The sequence below is a fragment of the Drosophila simulans genome, chromosome 3R (assembly GCF_016746395.2).
Source record: "Drosophila simulans strain w501 chromosome 3R, Prin_Dsim_3.1, whole genome shotgun sequence".
NCBI lineage: Eukaryota > Metazoa > Arthropoda > Insecta > Diptera > Drosophilidae > Drosophila > Drosophila simulans.
In genome coordinates, this window is record NC_052523.2 from 9909566 (window position 1) to 9921690 (window position 12125).

Here is a 12125-nt window from a genome sequence, read left to right on the forward strand (position 1 = left end):
CATTGTGGTGTCCTGGCTGACTTGTTCTAATGGATCGGTTGGCGGGCACAAAGTTCAGCAGCCATCGTTTAGGGGTATACCCTCGAAAAATAAGAGACCTTCTGAACTAGTTAATTTGCACTGGATAAGCGGATGACGTGTTGGAGATACTTGGAAATGTGTTATCAATCCCATTTAATTGATTGATTTGATTAACAAATGTCAAAGATAACTTTTCGAGTGAAGTGCTGTTCGGTCTTGTATCAACCAAAAAATTTTATTTGTAAACAAACGTTCCTGTTTTTACTCTCAAATAGTTTAAGCAAAGTCCAATTTCAATTTCAAATTAATTTTTTAGTATTTATTAAAGGGGTTTCTTTATATTTATTAACTTAATTTTCATTTCCCTTGACTAGAATAATCGTATGTTCTGCAATCGCTGGAATCGCTTGGTAGCTTCCCGTAGTGTTGTTTTACTTGTTTCTGGGATAACGATTCCAAAGAAAACCACTCCAACAAGGAGAATGATACCCACTGACAGATAGTAGTGGTAAAAGAAGTTCTCGTAACCCTTGTTGTATCCGACAATATTAATGATGTGGATCGTTTGTTCGAAACCTATAATGTATCCCACAAAGAAGGGCTTCACTTTTATGGGAAACGCCTCGCCCAGATAGACGGATGAGCTGCAAACGAAGAGTCCTGCGAATGCCTGAAAAGCCACTCCCAGTCTCCACACCTGGTACATGTAGTAGGTCATTAGTGCATTAGCCGGGTTTGCATACGAGGCAGCCATGCAGAGCATAAGGATGGCCATGCAGAGTAGACCCACGAGTGAGATTAGCTTGCGCCCCAACTTGTCCATAGATCCTTGGGCTACTAGGGCTCCTAGCAAACGCACCAATCCCCACAGAGTCACTGGCCAACAGGAAATGAATCCTTCGGTCAGGAGAGCACTCTTGATAAGGGATTCGGAGAGGGGCAGGGAAAATGAGAAGGCGACGAATCCGCGGTAAAGCAGCAGTTTTATAAAGGGCACCACTGAGATCCATAGCTGCTGACAAAACGTCCTCTTCTGGCTCTCCGCTACATAAAGCTGAATCTCCTCAAATTCCTGATCCACTGAGTGGTTAAAGCTTCCCAATAGTTTCTCGTGGCATTTGCGAGCCTTCTCCTTCTGTTTGATTCGCAAATAGTATATGGGCGACTCTATCGAGAGGGCTGTCATTCCAAGACCAATAATAGAGAACACAATTCCTATTATGCCATGAACCTGGTTAACAGATGCTTCCTTGTCATCCACCCATTGAGTGTCATAGATAACCTGAAACATTATTAGCACATTTTATACGTTTCTTTATAAGAAGTCTAATGGATTAGAAACCTGGATGGCAATGCCCAAGGCCAGACCACACTGCTCCATTGATCCGCTAACCCCGCGATGGTTGTCCGTCGCCACTTCGGCACTATGAATAAGAAACGGTACGGTGATTAATCCGATTCCTGCTCCGGCCACGTAACGAGCAGCCAGAAGACATCCGTAATCAAAGGGTTTACACGTGAATATAATTGCTCCAGTCAATTGCATTAAACCGCCAAGAACCTGCATAATATTCGTATTGCATGTGTCTCAACTGGTATCATATTACTCACATAAAAAGGCAACTTTGGTAGGAAGGTCATGGTTAAGGAGGCCAAGGCTGCTCCAGCCAGGACTCCAATGAACCAACTGCATTTAAAAACTTGCGTGGCCGTGGTGTTTAAGGTCTGGTTCCAACCTGCACTGTGGGCAAAGTCCATGCCGCCGTAGACATACAGAAAAAACACTGACAAAAGGAGGAAAGTAACATCCTTTAAGTGCAAAATCTTCACATGCAATACCAACCTGCACAGGCCACGTTAAGTTGCTTGTTGATTTGCCTTACGGATGCTGGATTGCTGGCGGATGAATTTATTTGGATCGGAGGCTCCGGAGAAGGTGAATTTGGCTTGAATCCTTCGGTGTAGTCCCTGGTGGGAGAAGTATCCGGGCCAGCCGTAACGTATGCGATAGTCATGCTTCCTTCTTTCTTGTAACTTTTCGGGATGATGGCTTTTCTTCGATCCGCTCAACTTGATGGACAAGTGTGAACTACATGAGTTTTAAAAACCAATTGTAGTGGCGTGCACATTTCCTGAGGGATTAAAGTACGATTTTATAAGCTTTTAAATATAGTATTATGGCACTTTAAAGTAGTTCCGACAGTAAAAGTAAAACCCAATGAGGGTCGATAAAAATGTTGACTTTTAATTTGACGAACTGCTGAAGAAAGTTTCGCCAATAACAGTTTCTTGGCGTAAATAAGCTAACTAGGATTTTTCAATTGAATTATTTCTTGCTCGTTTACATTATTATATTTCTGTATCGAAAGCTTCTCGGGTTTTTTATGTTTACAAAACTAAGAAAAACTATTTGTCTGTTAATGCTTTATTTCTTATTCCAATTAAATGCTTTGCTATAATGCTTATCACAGAAAGACACTTTAAAAATATGTTTACGAATCTTATTTTATTAACTTAAATTAGTAAGAAATTAAATTGCAATTTAAAAAAATATGAGTTTGGAGTCATAGACCTAATACATCTGTAGGTCGTACCACTTCTGAAAACGTTGGCCAGCCTTCCTCAGCGTCATCTTCTTTGTCTCCGGCATAGACACGGTAAAGAAGATCATGCCCACCAGCATAATAATGCCAACGGCCAAAAAATACTGGAAGAAGAAGTCCTGGCTGGGCACAGAGCTTACGCAGGCAATTACCACGATATGGACGATCTGCTCAATGATGACAATCACTCCGACCAGGAACGACTTGACCCGCATGGGAAAAGCCTCGCCCATGTATGCGGATGAGCTGCACACGAAGAGTCCGGCGAATACCTGAAAGGCCAATCCGATATTGCAGGCTGAGGTCATTAAGTTAAAGCTAATTAAGTTGGTCACGTTGGCATATAGACCCGCCAGCCCGAGCATTAGTCCGGCCATAACGAGCAGACCCACCAAGGACACCGCCTTGCGACCCAAAGTGTCCACGAATAAGAAAGCCACCATGACTCCAATCCCACGAAGAACGCCAAATAAGTATATTGGCCAAAGACTGAGGCCCTTCTCCGCTACTGCGGTGCTCGAGATGATCGACATGGTCAACGGAAGTGAGAAGGAGAATGCCACGAGGCAGCGGAAGAGTAGCATTTTCAAGAAGGGCATCACCGAGGCCACCAGCTCCTCGCCCAGGGTCCGGTTGTCGCTTTCCGCCACGTACCTTCTGGCCTCCTTGAGAGCTGCACTAACGCCACCGGGATTATGGCTCAAAAGTTTCTCCTGGCTGTGCTTTGCCCTGTTCTCCATATTTCGACGCAGAAAGAAGATTGGCGACTCTACCACCAGGGCAGTCATCGCCAAACCAAACAATGAGACTATGATCCCTAGGATGCCATGGATCTCGTTTGGGTTTGAGTCAATTAATGAAGTCCACTCCGTAGTAAAAATCACTTGAAAGCAAATTCCGAGTGCAAGACCGCACTGCTCCATTCCGCCGTTGACTCCTCGTAAGTTGCTAGATGCCACCTCAGCGTTGTGAATGAGGAAGGGCACCGTAATGAGGCCAATCCCTAACCCGGCCAAATAGCGGGCGGCCAGGCAGGCCGAATAGTCTGCAGGTGCAGCCGTAAATATAATGGATCCAGTTAGTTGCATCAGAGCACCAAAAACCTAAAAATTGTTTTAATAAATCACATAAATATATATCTATACATACTGAGAATGACGCGTCTTCAACTTACATAGTAGACCAGCTTGGGCAAAAAAGTCATGGTGAGAGTGGCGGCCAGTGCTCCAATGATGACACCTACAAACCAACAGTACGAGTACTCCGTAAACAGGAGGACGCTGTAGGGTTGACTCCAGCCCAAGCTGGCTGCCAGGTCCATGCCACCATAGATGAATAGGAAGAAAACTGGAAGGAGAGTGTCTATAAAGACATCCACTTCTCGACTATGTAGTCCCATTTTCTCACCTGTATACGACGCATAATTCTGTTTATTGATGCGGGTAAAGTATCCTCTGTTATTAGTGGTCACAGCCGGTTTTCTGGGCTCAGGTGGTGGTGCGGCGGTGGCAATGATGATGGTTTCCTGTGGGGGGCTGGGTACTGGGTCCACAGTTGTGGTTTGCATACCACTCATTCTTACAAAGTCGATATTTTTCGTTCGGTAGCTCGGTCGTTACTGGGGACCACTACAAGTCCACAATCGTGCTTAAATCGGACAAAAGGTGGTCCGAACCTGGCGATACTGATATCTTGCTGATAAGTAAATGACATTATAATCAGTTTATAGATACTAGTGTCTTCACCGATTTTACTCGATTCGATTCAATTCAATTGGGCGTTTGGCCTTGAATATGATTCATGATCAGGGAAAATGGGGACTTTTCGGGTGGTCAACACGGTGGAGTAAACTAAAAATAGTTTTTATATATCATTGGCCTTTATTGGTTTTTAAGACATGTTGACTGATAACACATGTGCTTCTTTTATTTCCCACGTGTGGGAAATGCCATAAAAAAAGCGTTGCTATTTTTTCGAATTTTTTTATGACAGTAAATCACGGATTTATCCTCCGAAATAATGTTTTCCTCATACTTTTTTCAAACTATCCCAGACCTGGATGGATGCAGCCATCCATGTGTTGCATGATGACTCCCCAGCGCCTGTTCATCGTTTTCATTATGTTTGGCATTATAATTCCAGAGAGCAAGACAGCGACAAACTCATCAGGCTTAAAATAATAATCGTAATCATAATCATCCCAGTGGCGGCCACACTCGAGTGTTTGCTTGAGTTGTCTCAAATTGCGTAATGTCTGCACTGACATTGCCATTTCCATCCACACCCAACTTCAGTCCGGCCAGCCCAGCATCTTTGCGAGTCAATCTATCTTGTTGCGCCTCAAGCTGTCAAATTGCGCCACATGTCCACGGATTCGAGTGGTGGGGCATCGGGGAGACAGACTGTTGCCTTTTCCCTGTCATTTGACGCTGCTCGACAAATTAGCCAAACGCCTCGCCAAGGCATCCCAGCTCCAGATCCAGGCACATCAGCAGTGCCATCTCCATTTCGTTTCGAGGGATTCAAGTACATTTTAATGAGTTTATGCACAAAGTTGTCTAATGGCGTAAAAATTATGAGCGCCAACATGTGGCTACGGATATACGAGTGTGGGTAGGGGCGGGGTACGAGTATGGGTATGTCTGTAGATGGAGATAGATCTGGAGTGGCACATGGCTCCTAAGCACTTTGCATAAATTTCTGTACTGCTGCTTTCGGGTGGAACGCGGCGACGTCTGCCAGCCCACTAATGGAGTCTAATTACTCTAGCCGACAGCCTGACGCGAATCTCTTGGCTAATAAAAACGTATTAAGACAGCGCACAGACGTTCTCCAACTGTTGTTTATTCATCGGCTTCCTCGCAGCTCCTACAAATGAGACATATAGGAATCGTCATATGACCATCAAGTGAGTGCTTCTCCTCGGCTCTGCGATCCCACTTGTGCATTTACCGTCTGCATCTGGGCCAACTGGCTCTTGAAGGCCATCTCCAGGCACCTCTGGCTAAACTTCACAACCATCATTAAGTATACGCACTTCATCGAGAGGAACAGAACCCGCTTCCAGTTGAGGTGGGTGCGACTCCAGGACGAAGATTCTGGCATGCCGCTGATCTAGGGGAGGTTTGCCAGTGGAGACCTCAAACTTAACAATTTGAGTACTACGGGGGACCGACAAAGTGACACATAACTCAGATAACAATTTATATATATTTAAATTAAAAAGGCAAAATAATTTTAGGAAATGCATTAAAATAAATATTTCCCTATGTTTCCGCCCGGGATTGAACCGGGGGCCTTCCGCGTGTTAGGCGGATGTGATAACCACTACACCACGGAAACACGTGATGGGGTGGATTCACAGCTTTTCGGCTTTGAGGGTGATTAAAGTAATTTTAAATAAGATTTGGATAACGTTCACATTGAAATATCAGATCAGCATGCCCTTAAATTATTCCAAAATGTATATATTTTTTTATGCGAGTTCTGCTTTATTTGTGCAAAAATTAATATTGCCGAAACCCGGGATTGAACCGGGGACCTTTAGATCTTCAGTCTAACGCTCTCCCAACTGAGCTATTTCGGCTATTGGCAAAGACCGATTTCCAAAAAATAGATTTAAAAAAATATGACTTAAATTAAAAAATTATAAAAAATTAAAGAATGTCTTATTGATGTTTCCGCCCGGGATTGAACCGGGGGCCTTCCGCGTGTTAGGCGGATGTGATAACCACTACACCACGGAAACAGATGTTTGGGTGGTTTGAAAACTTTTGAATTTTAAATTTGATAAATTGCATATTATTTTAAAATGGTCAAGCTACCTTAAATTATTCACCAGAAAAAAAGTAATATTGCAAAATAGTAATTTGCCGAAACCCGGGATTGAACCGGGGACCTTTAGATCTTCAGTCTAACGCTCTCCCAACTGAGCTATTTCGGCCACTGGATTCTGCACATCAAAGTTGTGAATTTCGCGTACTTTGCCAATATATTTAAACCTTCCCTGTTTAAAAGTACAGGCATTACTTTTCAGTACATCTTATTTTTAAAGCGCATTTATGAAGACATACAAATAAATCTCTGAATTCATTTTACTTTTGCATTTTTAGCCTGTCACAAGCACTGACAGTTGCAAAAATGTATGTTGACACTTGCATGTCTTAAAGTCCACATCAATTTTACAAAGACTTATTGCAGCTGCCGGGTTTGGCCAGCTGAAATTTCTCTCTATAGGTGTGCTGAATACAAAATAAATGTTGTAGTGAGAAGAGTGTAATTATTACCTTAATATCTTTTTGATTTTCAATTTTTATTACGTTATGGTACATACATGACAATCCAAACAAGTATAATAATACGTTTTAGTACCGCGACGATGTCAACGAGGCGTATGCGTCACATGGCAAGGCTACATTATTTTGCGATCATTATTTTGGCAAAATTTCAGAAACAATATTGTGATCTTTAAACTTTTATCAAGCTTAAAATAAAAACAAGTGGAAACCAATAAACAAGTGAATATACAGACAAATCTCTTTTGTCGTAATGTATATATTAAAGAATTTATTGGTAATAGAAAATTAAAATGGAAACTTGCTCTAAATAATCAAGCTGATGAATGCACAGGTTGCCTATGCTCTTTTTGTTTTGCAATCAAATTTGAAGTCCGCTGTCCAGCGAACTCGTGTCGCTGATGGCATACAACCTGATCCTCTGTACATATACATATGTATGTATATTTTATACATATGTGGAGGAGCACCTTCCAGCTTGAGCCTTCGGGAGTGTGCAACTACTGCGGCTTCCGTTTGACGCCCGGCGCTGAAAGCTGAGCCCCAGTTGAAGTCCACTGAGTCAGCCGTCGTCTTCATCATCGTTCGCTGCTGCTATCCTGGCGTTTTTTTTTTAATGATTCACATTTTTGAAAGCAGATTCTTTGAAAGAGAATCCGAGCCAGAGCAGAGCAGAGCCTTGCCCCACGCCTTCGCCCCGCCCTGGCATTTTTTATGATTTATCGCCTGACCACAAGCCTTATATTTTGTGTGTTTTTGACCACTGTCCATTTGGTCCAAGGTGATCCGGTTTTTTTCTTCGTTTCCCCCGCATTATTATTATTATTTTAATTATTCGTTGTTCTGTGTGTCATCACTTTAGAATTCAGTGCTGGCCGCCTGGAGGCCTTTCTGTTTTGCAAACTATTTGCGAATCGAAGCACACATTCTTTTGATATGTCAAGAGAATGTTTAACATTTTCGCTAGAATTTCTATTTTTGGTGCTATTCATTTGGGACCAGACCTTGACGGCAATAAGAACTGGGAAGATTAGAGCAATTGTGAAGGGAAAGCGAAATTTATATTGTTTGCGTGTTTAATTTGCTGAAAATAAAATAGTTTTTGGGCATGTACATGTGTAGGTCTTTTAACTGATAACCAGCTTTTGTGATAAGAAAGCCCGAGTGTAAAATATCGATTTTCAAGCACATCGTGTAAAAAGGCTACCCTCAAAAGGTATCTCTTATATGCAAATGTCAGGCAACAATTTTCCTTCGCGAAACTCCTAATAGCCATGCATTTGGACGAGTGAAGTTGCCGCCGTTAGCTGACTTTTTGCAGGCAGTGTGAGTGTGTGTTGCAGTGGAATATGGCTAAGTGGGTCACAATTAGATTTGATTTGTTTATGCCACAGCGACAGGACTTGTTTCAGCCAGTCCCCTTTGACTTGCGAAGGGGCAGGACGTTGTGTGACAGCTTTAATAGAGCAATTGTAGGATATTTTCAACCCACTTACATATAATGCTAGCTGAGCTTGTTCAATCGCTTTTAACCTTTGCTGGCGATTTCGAATTGCATTTGCCGAGTGGTTTGGGCCTTCTGACCATAACTTGTAATTGAGTTAATTGCATAAATTCTTGTTTTTATGATTTTTTTTGTGCCAGCAGCAGCTGCAAAATAAGTTGCTAAAATGTGTGTAAAACAAATTGTAAGCGATTCCATTACAAAATAACTGCAGACATGTGCGCTTGAGTTAAAAACTAATTTGGCTGCTACTTTATTAAAAAGGAATAAATATTCATTTGGTAATGCGGCACGGCCATAAAGCCAATTGAAACCTTTAAAACGGAGCCCCGCCCAGGGCGTTGCCCTCTTGGGAATGAACCATTAATCGAGCTAAACGTGAATCTCGACACTTGGCTGGTGTCACTCTCCCTGTTATAATTCTGACAAAATGACAAACAGACATGCAAAAGTACAAAAAAGAAAACCCAAAAGATTTATTTGCTGTAGTTTCACAAACAATTTGTTGCCATTGAAATTTATTGTTGCGCCGGCGGAACACGATTTAAATATGTTCCGCTACAAGCACTCACTCACGACATTTGGTTTTTATTTCCATTAACAAATCGTTCCTAACCCACTCCGATCCGTGGGGATCTTTCGCATATATATTTATATATACGCGTATTTTGTTTATTTGTTCGGCTTCCTCGTCTAACACTTGTCGTCTGACTGACCGAATTCGGAACGTGCCTCAAAGTCATTCACATTGTGCTCTTTTTTTGCACATTATCTTGCCTTTCTCGAGTTTAATTTTCATACGAAAAAGTATTATTTAAATGGATTAAAGTGTGCACATAAGTTCATAATTTTCCGTCCCGAGTGCTGAATGATATTTTAACTTTGTCAAATAGATTCGAAGAGCACTTTAGCCTTCCTGAATAATAAACTCCTCCGCTTTAGCTTGATGATTCCCCTTAATGCAAGCTTCATAATCACCTGCTCAAGTGTCTGGCCAAAGCGAACTTAAATATTTCAAGTCCATTACAAAACTGTCACAACATGTTGGGGTTTTGCGGAGTTGAGTAAGCCAAAAACGCAAATTGGCTTACCGCAAGTCGACCCCAGCCACGCCCCCTTTAAGTGACACTTGCCACACGTTCTTGCCCCGACTGTGGATGTACAAAATAATGTAGGCGTTTCGGTTTAGGTTTTGGGGTCCCCATTAAATATGCATAAATCGAACCGGAAAAGCCGCAAGTAACGAAGACGCTGCTGCTGCACTCGGATGCGAGTGGGAGTTGCTCCGAGCTCCACGTTCCACGTTCCATGTTCCATGATGCATTCGCCACAGCGGAGCATGAGTTAGCTTTTAAATAGTTAGTTAAGCGTTAAATTGACTCGGCAAAAGGCATCAACTGGTCACATGTCAGACCCAATCCCTAGCCGCCTGGCTGCCTTGTTAATTGCATAATTAAGCGCAAAGTTGGACTTGGCAGGGGGCTCAGCCTACGCAGCCGCTGCTCCACATTTGTAGGCCCGGGTCTCCGGACTCTAGACTCTGCAGTCCAAACTCCCTACTCCCGACTTCCCTGCCCGCCAACTTTGGCCCACTTGAGTCTCGCTGACATGCCGGCTAATGAGTCGCCGCTCCAATCCGCAGTCATTACCAGGAACTGGGCTGATAACGAGGAATTTATAATTTGTTTGCCTGGCCGTCAGATTACTCAACATCACTATCTTTTTGCATATTCATAAGGAGCAGGAGTCTGCAGCTACTGTAACTCCACACTCTCAAATGGACTTTGACTCTACGATTTGTGTAATTGAATGCTTCCTTGTCGCATCTGGAGATTTATCTGATGGCTTTCCCTTTCCTGCCTGCTTTGGTTTTCCCGCCCGACTTCTTTTCACGTCGACTGTGTAATCATTTTGTACGCTGGATAAGAGACTTCGCCTTATTTGATATGCAATTGGATTGACACGTCTTACAGAGGTTTCGAAATTAATTAATTTTATTGGACTGGACTTGCCGTGACAAGACAACTTTGAAAATCTGGCGTAGAATAAGATGCAGATTGGGAATCGCTTTAAAATGCGCTACTTTTTTTAGCTGTTGATCTAGCATTTTTAGGGCCTGGCTTGCTTTTCAGTTTCTTTTAATATCTACAGAGTTTTTTTTTAAATCAACTTGCGCCTACAAATGTTGGTAATAAAATTTTATGATCACCTAGCAACAGGCACGATTTGAGATTGCAGAAAATGGAATTGAGGTGGGATTGTCTGAAGAATCGGGGAGTAAAGGAGAAGGACACAAGACCAAAGTCATGAAATTCATGAATGAATCAGGAAATCGTGTTGGCTTTCATCCTCCCTGCATGCCGCCAATCTCTCGACTCCTTCGGCTGAGTTTGGTGAGACAAGTTTGCTGGTGTTGCCAAGTCGGGAACACGTTCACTGTGGTCCAGACCGAAGAGGCCTCCCGCTCCCAACCGGCTGTCCCTGCCTCCTGCTCCAAGCATCCCCATCCCCACACCGATGCGATCTGAGCATGCGTGACGTCTGTCAGCAGGCGACAGGAAGATGCCGCACAAAAAGAACGAGAATCGGGCTCTTTCGGCCGCGTCTGTTTGCCGAGAAACATGTTTCCTTTTTTAGGGCCGGAGTTGTTGGGTCAGGCCTGACCCAAACTTGTTTCCATCTTGGCTGCTTGGGGCTGCACATGGGCCAGCCATCAAACCGTCCGAAAGCAGCCTTGGAGAAATAAGGAAGTTTCTTCAGTCAAGTGGATGAGGGTTTCCAGCTGCTTTCACAATGGATGCACTTCAGTTGGCTTTCCTTCGTTCTACTCAAGCTGGCCTGCAATTGCGATGGCAAATCTGCTACATTTAGATTGCGATTGGAAAGGGAAGAACGAAACATAATTGAGCATGAATAAATAAAATGCCTGGCAAAATATTGCATTTGCAATTGGGAAGGCGGTGGAGTGGGGGTGCTTTCTCTATTGTGCCACTCTCAAGTGGCTCATTGAGTTGGCTTCCAGCCATCCATATACCAATTCATCTTGCATCCACCGCCGGATGTTCGGCATCTCCATCTATCAGCTATTTGTGTTTCAACCTGCGTTGTATCGTTGCTGCCAGTTTTATTTTCTGTTGGCTTTATTTGTGTTGCATATTTAACTACAGTTTGGTTTTTTTTTTGCAGGAAGTTATTGTGGTTGTGCAACAGTTAAGTTGGGACTGAGCTTGAAGTGAAAAATTGCAGATTGGACAGGGCGACTTGGGATTGTATAGCAGAATGTGTATTAAAGTTCTTGCCAAATGGAGAGAATTCCTTAAAATATATTGAACTTATAGCAGTATATCATTACACTTTTGAGAAGCGCCGAGAACAGCTCTATTGGCAGAGAGTTCGTCACAGACCTTAAAGTTCAGCCTCGAAAGCTAAGACTATCTTGAAGTGCGATCTTTTTCTTTTGTTGTTGAATCGCTTAGCACACATCAAGGTCGAGTCAAAGCGTTAAGTGGCCTGCCGAATGCAGAAGGTCTTGACTTTCATGGTGTTCGAATCTTAAAGAAGCGGCTAAAGTGGAAGCCTAGTTCCTTTGGTGGAACTTGCAATGCAACAAACAGCGGCACTGCGACCACATAAATCACACTTAAACGGCCCCAGTAAACCTCTTTATTTCCCTCGCACCACTTAGTCTTCTTCGAGTTGGGC

General features: G+C 43.0%; 4 protein-coding genes and 4 non-coding genes across 9 annotated transcripts in view; 1 reads left to right on the plus strand and 7 right to left on the minus strand.

The window, feature by feature from the left end:
- LOC6727849 (extracellular sulfatase SULF-1 homolog) overlaps nt 1-12125 on the plus strand; it is a 28490-nt gene that overhangs the window by 11028 nt on the left and 5337 nt on the right. The gene's annotated exons all lie outside the window — the stretch shown is intronic.
- Nucleotides 145-2147, minus strand: LOC6727842 (probable polyol transporter 6). The gene is made up of 4 exons (XM_002103165.4): nt 1865-2147; nt 1633-1805; nt 1364-1582; nt 145-1303 (listed from the first exon to the last, which is right to left on the minus strand). Exons 1-4 carry the CDS (start codon nt 2034-2036, stop codon nt 392-394), a joined length of 1476 nt encoding a protein of 491 aa, XP_002103201.1. The 5' UTR covers nt 2037-2147; the 3' UTR covers nt 145-391.
- On the minus strand, nt 2561-4493 carry LOC6727843 (probable polyol transporter 6). The gene is made up of 4 exons (XM_044923345.1): nt 4379-4493; nt 4032-4319; nt 3799-3971; nt 2561-3727 (listed from the first exon to the last, which is right to left on the minus strand). Exons 2-4 carry the CDS (start codon nt 4198-4200, stop codon nt 2594-2596), a joined length of 1476 nt encoding a protein of 491 aa, XP_044779280.1. The 5' UTR covers nt 4201-4319; nt 4379-4493; the 3' UTR covers nt 2561-2593.
- Nucleotides 5449-5820, minus strand: LOC6727844. Its single transcript, XM_002103167.4, has one exon. It carries the CDS (start codon nt 5727-5729, stop codon nt 5529-5531), a length of 201 nt encoding a protein of 66 aa, XP_002103203.1. The 5' UTR covers nt 5730-5820; the 3' UTR covers nt 5449-5528.
- Trnav-aac lies at nt 5894-5966 on the minus strand. Its single transcript has one exon. It is a non-coding gene; the product is annotated as a tRNA-Val (tRNA).
- Nucleotides 6138-6210, minus strand: Trnaf-gaa. The gene has a single exon. It is a non-coding gene; the product is annotated as a tRNA-Phe (tRNA).
- Trnav-aac lies at nt 6300-6372 on the minus strand. Its single transcript has one exon. It is a non-coding gene; the product is annotated as a tRNA-Val (tRNA).
- Nucleotides 6495-6567, minus strand: Trnaf-gaa. The gene has a single exon. It is a non-coding gene; the product is annotated as a tRNA-Phe (tRNA).